Source organism: Hydra vulgaris, chromosome 12 (assembly GCF_038396675.1).
Source record: "Hydra vulgaris chromosome 12, alternate assembly HydraT2T_AEP".
Taxonomy (NCBI): Eukaryota; Metazoa; Cnidaria; class Hydrozoa; order Anthoathecata; family Hydridae; genus Hydra; species Hydra vulgaris.
In genome coordinates, this window is record NC_088931.1 from 35309492 (window position 1) to 35320425 (window position 10934).

General features: G+C 25.9%; 1 protein-coding gene across 1 annotated transcript; it reads left to right on the forward strand.

Annotated features, from left to right (window-relative positions):
- The first annotated feature begins 4729 nt into the window (after nt 1-4729).
- Nucleotides 4730-10565, forward strand: LOC100204978 (synapsin-2). Its single transcript, XM_065813075.1, has 11 exons — nt 4730-5059; nt 6306-6366; nt 6797-6888; nt 8192-8348; nt 8533-8622; nt 8695-8757; nt 9009-9151; nt 9232-9306; nt 9440-9542; nt 9975-10104; nt 10186-10565. The coding sequence occupies exons 1-11, from the start codon at nt 4818-4820 to the stop codon at nt 10449-10451; spliced, it is 1422 nt and encodes a 473-aa protein (XP_065669147.1). The 5' UTR covers nt 4730-4817; the 3' UTR covers nt 10452-10565.
- The last annotated feature ends 369 nt before the right edge of the window (nt 10566-10934 follow it).

Below are 10934 nucleotides of genomic sequence, written 5' to 3' on the forward strand. Positions count from 1 at the left end.
TAGTTTGTATATATGAGACATGGTGACACTTCTATGATGTACAATGCATAAGCAATAATTAGGACTCAAGTAAAACTGAAGTTTACAAGCTTTCCAACACCTTTCCCAACCGTCTTCAAGTACACAACCCAAGCGCCTTCAAGCAACAACGCGCCTTAAGCTACCTTTTATAATAATTTTTGCTATAACTTTTATCAAAGTAAAAATAGTTTTTGAATTAAAAAAGAGCAATATCAAAGCGCATGCGTGACGCACTGCAATAAATTTAAGTTCAATACTTGGTCTATGAAATGACTTAACTTAGACTACAGCAGCAGATAAAATATCAGGTGTCAAGGTTGTTTGTTTTTTTATCACATTGCCTAACAAGGCTCGCCCATTTAAAAACACAATAAAGTATGTTTCCAGATACGGTTCCACCTAGTTAAGAAATATTATTGTGTTCACTTAACATGTGCAATTCATCTTTAACTATTTTACTAGCAGATGAAGTGTTTGTTTTGTTTTTCTTTTTTATTGACATATATAACTAAAAATACATATTAAATTAAGAATATTAATGTTAGATAAAGATAGAAGAGTTAAACAAATGATTAAAAAAACTAAGTATATTCTTTTCTTTTTAAGTATATTCATAAATCAAACAAAGCTGCGAAAATCTAAGACTCTTAAAAATTCTTAAAATCAATAAAACTAATTATAAAAAATAAACATTTACTTTGTATATCTGAATTTGAATGAGAACTTTTATATAGAATTTTGTATATTTATTTATTTATACTTTTTCTTTATCATAAAGTAAATAAAATAACAAGTAAAATAATTTATAGCTACTAATCAAATTAAAACCAGTCAAAACAACACGGCTTTCAAAGTTGTGAGCCTTAATAATAACAGTTAGACGGTATTTTTCCACAGTTGGTCCAGTGTTTGAGGAATACTCTCCTCCATCAAAGTTTTGAAAATTGCTCTTTTTTATTTTAATTTCTAAAAAAGAAACAATTCGTTTAATATTGTTACAACATCCGCTTGCAGTTCTTTTAAAGGTTAAGTAAATTTTTTTTTCTTCCCTTTCTATCATACATTGGAAAAAGTTTATGCCAATAGTGTTACATGTAGCACTCACATCATTTAAAAAAGATTTTTTATTTTACAATTTTGTTTTTGTGTGTTGCCAGTAATTGCTTTAATATCAGTGAATATCAAGTTTGATTTTTCAATAACCTGATCAATAGATTTACTTTATTCGGAATGAGAATAGTTGAAATATTGTCTATTTTAAAAACGAATCCAAATAATTTTTACTATATTTCGAGATCTAAAAAAATGATTTTAAAACTGCTTCTCGAACAGCGTCTTTGTTGCTAAGGAAACTGGTGTTATAGCTTTAGACCATATTTAAGATTTGGAACTGTTAATGAGTTGTTGTTGTTGCTGTTGTTGTTTTAATGTCAATTCACCTTGCCAAGGCCGAGAAGGCCACTATAGTTGAGGAAGCTACTATAATTGAGGTTACAACCCTCTCTTAACTTTATAACTCCAAAATACAAATCTTGACAAACAAGTTAGCTTCGCGGAGAAACAAGTTTCATAGTATCATCTCTTAGCGTTCAAAAACTCTTATTCAATTTTTTCTTCATTGAAGGTGTACTTATTGAAAGCTATGAATAAATTTTAATTATAGATGTTGATGAAATTTTTGTTGTTCCGTACATTTTTTGAAATATACCTACATTTTTGTGTTATGCTATTTATTATGGTTGATAAGTTAGTATGTGTAACGGCGATACTCGTAGCTAACGGTAAGTGATCGCTTTAGTTAAATGGCAAATAAGAAATATCTTCGGTATTCTATAAGGAAAATGATGACTCTTTAGGACTGCGACGTGATCAATATAAGATAAGTTATAGAGATTTTTATGTTGATTTGTGTATGTTGGTCCAGCGCAACTGAAAGAAAAATTACTTGATTTAATCAAAGTAGTAAGATAATTAAAGTGTTTACTGCGTGTTTATTTATTACGATATTCAGAATCATAGATCTTTTTGGGATATGGTTGAAAATCTTTAGCAATAATACATTCATTTACAGCTTCAAGTTTTTTATAATAAGGTTTAATTGTTGCGTATACTTTAAAAGGTACTCGTTGTTGTTTCGACATGATGTAAGATAAAATATAAAGATTAAATTTTAAGATTAAAATAAAGATTAAATTTTAAGATTAAAATAAAGATTAAATTTTAAGATTAAAATAAAGATTAAATTTTAAGATTAAAATAAAGATTAAATTTTAAGATTAAAATAAAGATTAAATTTTAAGATTAAAATAAAGATTAAATTTTAAGATTAAAATAAAGATTAAATTTTAAGATTAAAATAAAGATTAAATTTTAAGATTAAAATAAAGATTAAATTTTAAGATTAAAAAAAAAATTTAAATTTAGACACTTTTGTTCTGCTTAAATAGCATTTCATCTTCATAAATTATCTGAGGAGACGAGAGAAAATCTTTTCTACAATAAATGCGTTACCTTCAAACGGCCTTCTATATGATATTATAGAATTTTTATTTAAAAAACTTATAAACTTAACTAAAATCTAGTTTTACATTTTGCGCACAGAAGAAGATATGAACTCCAAAAATATTTTATTTTTTTTAATAACAAAAGTTTTAAATCCTAGTTTATAGCAGTTGCAGGGTAGTGGCTAGAGTTCTGGCTCAAAACCAAGAGCGCTGAGTTTCTATGTCGGCTCTGACCAGATTCGTACAGAAGCAAAGACATGACATGTGCAAAATAGGGGTAAGCAACATCAGTAAGGAAATAAGAGTAAACTTCCTCGTTAAATGCTCTTCCACGGTGTTCTGTGACAAAACTATTAGGTCTTAAACTAAACTAACGCAATCAATAATAACATTATTAAGTTAAATTCATAAATAAAAATGATAATGTACATAAGAGTATTCATAAAATAAAAATATTTTTTACACTTTTGAACTTTTATATTTATTAAAAAATTTATCATATTTTGATGACGTAAAGTAATTTTTATAAACTTATATACTTTATAACGAAACCCAGTTTGTAAAGAAGCCGTAATGAGGCTTGATGGTTACCTGATGTCTTTACCAGCCGTAATTTTTTTAGTTTGCAACTTTGTTCTTAGTTTTGTTTTTTAACGACAAAATAAATGCAAAATACAAAACTAAGCCAATTTTTATTTTTATTTTATATTCTTTAATTTTTGGAATTGAATTTTTATCTTTAATTGTTACTTTAGTTAAATTAACCTATGCAATTTATTTGTTAACCACTATATCAACTCGTGTATAAAACCTTATTTTATTCATAAATTTTATCTACTGCATTAATGTTTAAGATCCTAAAATATGTTTGTGTTTAGAATGAATATTGTTACCCAGACCCTATAAAATATGTTTGTGTTTAGAATATTTTTACCCAGACCCTATAAAATATGTTTGTGTTTAGAATATTTTTACCCAGACCCTATAAAATATGTTTGTGTTTAGAATATTGTTACCCAGACCCTATAAAATATGTTTGTGTTTAGAATATTTTTACCCAGACCTTATGTTTGTGCTTCAAATATTTACTATTTTTACCATGACTCAGGATTGAAGCTACATAAATCTTAAGTAATTTAATAAAACAAAAATTGCAGAAACTTAATTTTTAAAATCAATCATTTTTGAATCGGGTTTTTTATAAAACCCCATTCAATAATACCTAAAAGTAATATTGAATCCGAGCAATCCAAACTTCGGGACTCCAGGTTTGAAAACTATTGATAACTAAAATTTTTAATAAAGTATTTAAATTGGTCAAATTATTTTTTCCGATCCCTGTATAGTATAGTAACCACCGGCATATATTGTTTTTATTAAACGAATAGCAGATAACGAATCGCTAGTCGTTAAACTTTGGTACTGAAGTACCGATTCGCTAAACGAATAGTATTTTTCGTTAAACGAATAGTACTATTTGCTAAACGAGCAGCACTATTCGTTAAACGAAGTTAAACGAAGTTAAACGAATGATAATATTTGTTTAACGAATAGTAATAGCATTTTTTTTTCAAATACTTATAAAAAATTTTTTTTTAATTGTAACAATATTTTTTTAATTATGTACCTAGATAATGACTTGTCAACGAAAACTAATTAAAAACCAGCTTCGAAAATTTGTTGAAACCAGCTTTGAAAATTAGAGACAATTTGTTTGGCATAATTTTACATTTCTACTTTGAATATATAAATATTATATTATGTATAATTATGTATAACAAAATACTAAAAAGCGGAGCCAAAAATTTAATAAATGAAAAATAATAACAGTGTAACAAAAAAATAAAAGTAATAATAAAAAGTAACAGTAAAAATAAAAAGCAAATAATAATTGTAATAATTATAATAATTGTAATAATTATAATAATTGTAATAATTATATCCAAGTGATTTGTCGTTTAAATAAAAATATGATAAATATCTCTTTATTAACTTAAACTAATTATAGTTTTTTTTTTATTATCTAATTTTTACGTTTAGGGGCCATTCATAAAGTACATACGCAATAAAACTTCTGATTAAGGACCCCTTACCCCCGTGTACTCACCTAATGTTTTCATCAATGCCATTCATGGTTATTTATTTTTTATAGCAATTTCTTTGTCAATAGTTAATTGTTAATAGTCAATTTATTTTAACAGTAATTAAATTTATTTTTAAACAATTTTAATTATTTGTTGACCTAAAAACGTAAAAAGAATATAAAATTTCGAATGGAATTTGCAGAAGAAAATGAGTGGAGTTGCTAGCCGGCTCAAGCAAACCTTATTTGGAACATATCGCACACTTTCTGTCGACAGCGATACAAGCAATGAAAGTAAATTAAATAAAGAAAAAAGTTCAATACTTGACAGCTTAATTACAAAGTTTTCACATAATCACGATCACGTTGTTAGACCATTGTGTCCTGATCAAAATGCTAATAATCGTGACCATAAGATTTTATTAATCATCGATTCTCCTGAAAATGAATGGTATGTATTTATATTTTATTTATATTTATATTTTATAATATATATATCTATATTTTACGTTGATCTAACTTTTTAGGTGCTAGTATAAGCCGCATTTTTAATTGAAGTCACAACGATGACTTAATAATGCCAGTTTTGCTTTTTATTTTTCATTATTGTTAACTTCAATATAAATTTAGATTTTGTCAAAATACTTTAAAAAAAATTTTAATTAACCATCTTTAAATAAAAAATCATCTTAAACTCATTGTAAATGCATCGTACTAGCAGTCAAACTCATTGTAAATGCATCGTACTAGCAGTCAAACTTATTGTAAATGCATCATACTAGCAGTCAAACTCATTGTAAATGCATTGTACTAGCAGTCAAACTCATTGTAAATACATTGTACTAGCAGTCAAACTCATTGTAAATACATTGTACTAGCAGTCAAACTCATTGTAAATGCATTTTACTAGCAGTCAAACTCATTGTAAATACATTGTACTAGCAGTCAAACTCATTGTAAATACATTGTACTAGCAGTCAAACTCATTGTAAATGCATTGTACTAGCAGTCAAACTCATTGTAAATACATTGTACTAGCAGTCAAACTCATTGTAAATGCATTGTACTAGCAGTCAAACTCATTGTAAATACATTGTACTAGCAGTTAAACTCATTGTAAATACATTGTACTAGCAGTCAAACTCATTGTAAATGCATTGTACTAGCAGTCAAACTCATTGTAAATACATTGTACTAGCAGTCAAACTCATTGTAAATACATTGTACTAGCAGTCAAACTCATTGTAAATGCATTTTACTAGCAGTCAAACTCATTGTAAATACATTGTACTAGCAGTCAAACTCATTGTAAATGCATTTTACTAGCAGTCAAAGTCATTGTAAATGCATTGTACTAGCAGTCAAACTCATTGTACATACATTGTACTAGCAGTCAAACTCATTGTAAATGCATCATACTAGCAGTCAAACAAGATTTTGGATTTCTCTTAAAATTACAATTGAGTTTAAAATTTGGAGAAATTATGTTGAACAAATGCGATGATAATACATAAACTTTTTGTTTGTTTTTATTTCTTTTTGAATAATATTTCATAAAAATAATATCTAATTTTGTCATTTTAAAAATAAAAATATGAACGAATAGATAAACTTTCATGTTTGATAAAACAAACAATAGTACAAATAACAAAACAAATGATAGTAAAAATAACGCATTTATTTATGCATTTTTTTAGGGGGAAAATATTCCGTGGCAAAAGACTGCATGAAGGAGAAATTGAAATTAAAATTGAACAGGTATTGTTATAAAATACTTGTAAACGGTAATTTTTACCTTTCATTAAATTTTTCGCTTTAAACTTTCTTTAAAATTATTTTTAAAAGTGTTTGAACCATTTTGCTTCCAATACTTTATTATTGTAATTTTAATGTCAATTAAAACTCAGAGACTTCAAAGTTCATTCTAATTTTTATTTTAATTTTCATGTAAATTTTTTGTCACAATTAAATTACCGGGGATAACAATGAATTATTGTTCTTCAAGCTGTGACTGATGGAATTATTTTTCAATTTTCTAATTTAAATTCAACTACAAAATTTTTAGGCAGTTTATTTAATTTTTTTAAAGTTCCTTATTTGTTTGAACCTTGTGCGTTTTTAAATTTTTTTAAAGTTACATTTAATCGTTGTTGTTGATTTTTTTGAGTTAATTTTTAAAATTTTTTAGGCCACATTCTCCGAATTGCAAATTTTATCATCAACAGAAAGAGGCGCAAATGTCATAATGAAGGTTGTAAAAAATGGTCAACTAGTTGTCAGGTATGGTACGAGCAATTGCTTAAGTGCAAGCTTCAAAACTGAAAAATTACAAAAGAGCAATTTTTGTATGTGTGAGCAAGTGCAAATCAGCATTAGTGCTTAGCAGTTGCAAAATATTTAATTATGCGCAAACCTTCGTTACTGGAAAATGGAATAAGTGCGCCAAACAGATTTAACTTTTTGTTTTCATTATATAAACAAAAAATTAGGAATATCAAAAAACTTCCTAACCAAAACCCAATAGTAAAAGTTTTGTTGCGAGTTAAAACTTGCGTTTTTTTTACATATATATATTCTTAATGCACTTTACTTTTTGATAAAAGTTTGTAGATCATAATTATATTTGCAGTTATGCGAGTGTTTTAAAGTTCTTTTGGCACACATAAACCAGTTTAAATTATGAAAATTTGCATTAAATTTTTTTAAGGTTTTTTTTATCTGCTTTGCAATAATGCACGTTAATATTTATGCCAATTTGCACTTAATCATAAATTTAATAACGACATCAAAACTACGACTTCTTTTCACAAATTTAAAATAAAATTTAAACAAAAACTTCTTACTATTGACAGTGAATTAAGTTGTTTCTAAAAAAAAAAATTTTTTTAACTTCATTTTTATCTTCTTTTTTATTATTTTCTGGTTTTTATTTACTTTATTTATCTTTTTAATTTCCTTATGTGAACAAGCCACCTGGTTTGCTTTTTTCTGTTATTGATATTATTAACTTAAACAGTGCAAAAAATAACTCTTAATCCTATTAATAATTATTGATTAACAATCAATAAAATACATTTCAACAAATAGTTCTTTTTATAACTTTATTTCAAATCAGATCTTATATTTAATTTTGTTTTATTTTGTTTTTTGTACACCTTGAGGTTTTTATTGTCTTTTATTAAACTGTGTCATTTTTTTTGTTTTTTTTGTTTTTTGTTTTTTGGCTTTTGTTAATTAAATAAAAATATATTTCAAATTTTTAACGGTATAATAAAATATTTATCTTATAAAACTACTGCTTTATAATGCCAAAATACGATGTAAACTACGGGGCTTAGTGATTTTTGCCCTGGCCATGTAATTATTTATTTATAAATTTTGGTATTGTAGCATTTTTTTAAACGGCGAAATATATACATAAAAATATATACATATACATATATATATATATATATATATATATATATATATATATATATATATATATATATATATATATATATATATATATATATATATATATATATATATATATATATATATATATATATATATATATATATATATATAACTTGATCTTTAGAATGTTTAGACCAGATTTTGTATTAATCCGAGAGTATATCACCGGACCAGATAAAAAAAATAACCACAAAGATTTTTTACTTGGATTGATGCATGGACTTGTACCAGCTGTTAACTCGCTTTTTTCTGCATATAATTTTTTAGATAAACCGGCAGTTGTGAGTTAATGAATTGTTTTAAAAAACTAAGTTTTTTTTAATTTTTACAAATTTATTTTAAATTATTTTTATATTGAATATAAATCCATTCTTAATAAACTAATATTATTGACACGCCCGGGATCAATACTAAGGTTACTTTATTTCTCTTTTTGTTTCGTGTTTATTTTTTTATTTTTCATAGTATGCGGAACTCTTGCGAATTCAACAAAGTTTAGGTTGCGATATATTTCCGTTAATAAAGCAAACATATTATCAAAGTTTCAACGAGATGGTAAGTTTTCATAAAATTTCCAAGAGACGGTTAAATCTAATTTTATTTTAATCTTTTATTTTATTCTTATAGCTCATTCCTCCACCATTACCAGTAGTTGTAAAAATAGGAAGTGTAAACAGTGGGTACGGAAAGGTTTAGTATATATATTTTTTTCATTCCCTTTAACTTTTTTATTTTTACATATATCACGGATTCTAAAAAACCGTGCTGATTCTATAAAATTGGTCACTCCAATTTTTTAATATGCCTTTTGACATTAGTCAAATCCTTTATAAACCGGGGGTCCAACGTTCTAGCGTCGGCTTTGTCAAGAAATTTAACAATAACACAATACTATGCAAATTATTTTTGCATCTATTGCTAATTTTTTTTTAAAAAAAAAGGTTTGTGTTGCAAGTGCACGCGGTTTTCAGGATGTAACGAGCATAGTGGCTATGACTAACAACTACGCAACCAGTGAACTATTTTTGGATGGAAAGTTTGATATTCGAATTCTAAAACTAGGACAGCGTTACAAAGTTTTTAAGTAAGTAATAAATATGTAGAATATATGGCTATACAAAGATACTTATTTTGGATAGAATTACAACTTTTTTTAACATTTAGAAGAAAATCGCTGACCGATTCGTGGAAAACAAATACTGGTTCGTCATCTATCGAAGAAATTGCTCTCACTGAGCGGTAAAATTTTCTTTTGTTTTTTAAAGAAATGAATAAACAATTACAATTATTTTTCAAAAAATACGTCATATAAATATATTTTTATATATATTCATATATATATTTATATATTCATATAAAAACATTGAATTAGATATAAAAAATGGGCAGATGAATGTAGCACTCTATTTGGAGGTTTAGATATAATCTGCGTTGAGGCAATTCATACCGTAGATGACAAGGAATTTATAGTGGAGGTAGTATTAAATAAATTTGTAAAATTATTCAATTATTAAATAGATTTGTAAACTTACAATTTTATAAAGTTTATATAAAGTAAGAAAGCTTCTTCATTTTGAATCGTAATCATTTATTGTGTATTTCACTGTTCCCTTCGGGTATTTGTTTTTAAAAGTTACGTTTTAAATATCTTTTAAACGTTCTTTACGGAAAAATGTTTAGAAAACGTTTAAAAGACATTTAAAATACATTTAGAACGTAACTTATAAAAATAAATGCCCGCTGGGTTATTGTATCTTTTATTTATAAGGCACTTCACTGAGTTGATTATCTAATAAATACAGTAAAGTGCCAGACTTTGTTAAGTTTTCATAAATATATTTGCCATTTGTTAGTTTCGTTAGAAAGCGTGGCTTGTAAATATAAGTACTAATAAAAGATTTATATAGGTTAATGATATTCCAAAAAGTATAAGTCCAGACAAGTTAGAAGATGATATGAAATGCATTGCAAATGTCGTTATTAAACGCATGGAAACCCACTTTAAGCCTGCTATTGGTGCAGTGAAAAAGAACTTAAGTAAGTTTAATTTTCAAATCTTATTAAAAATATTAAAATTTCATTTTTTTAAAAAATGTATTTAAAAAAATTTATTTTAAGCAAATAAACCGCTGAATGCAAATGTGAATATGGCGGATTATGCAAAATCTACACTATCTCCATTCAATACCACATCGCCAAACCAAAGTCCCCATCACACCGAAAAAATTCCACGTCCAGGTAGTGCACCGCCTCTCGAACTTTCTGGATCAGGTTTTGCATCACCTTTGTTAGACAGAAAAAACATAATAAATGACAACTTTAAATTGACGCGTAATAGAAAAAGTTCGATAGTGGAACTAATATCTGGCACAGACAAAAGTTAAAAATTGGAAATATTAGTAACATATAATTGTATATTAGTAACTTCTGCATTAAAAGATTGTATATATAAAGTTATTTGTACATTAAAACAATTCAGTATTTTGTGTAATAATAAAGATATATTTATACTTTTATTATTACGCGACATTTATTTATATATATATATATATATATATATATATATATATATATATATATATATATATATATATATATATGCAAAATCACATGCATTGATCACAAAATTTATCACATCAAGTGTTAAGTATAATATGTCATGAATGTTGCATAAACTTCAGTTCAAGTTCACTTTTTGGCTTTTTAATTAATTTTGATAACATCCTTAGTGAATTTGTCCTTTATAATTGAAGGCAAATTCACTAATGATGTCAACAAAATCAAGAGTGTCGGCCACTTAATGCTTAATTAAAGTTATAGTAAGACTAGACAAAGTCTTTCTATAATTTTTTAGTTTATCTCGTGTA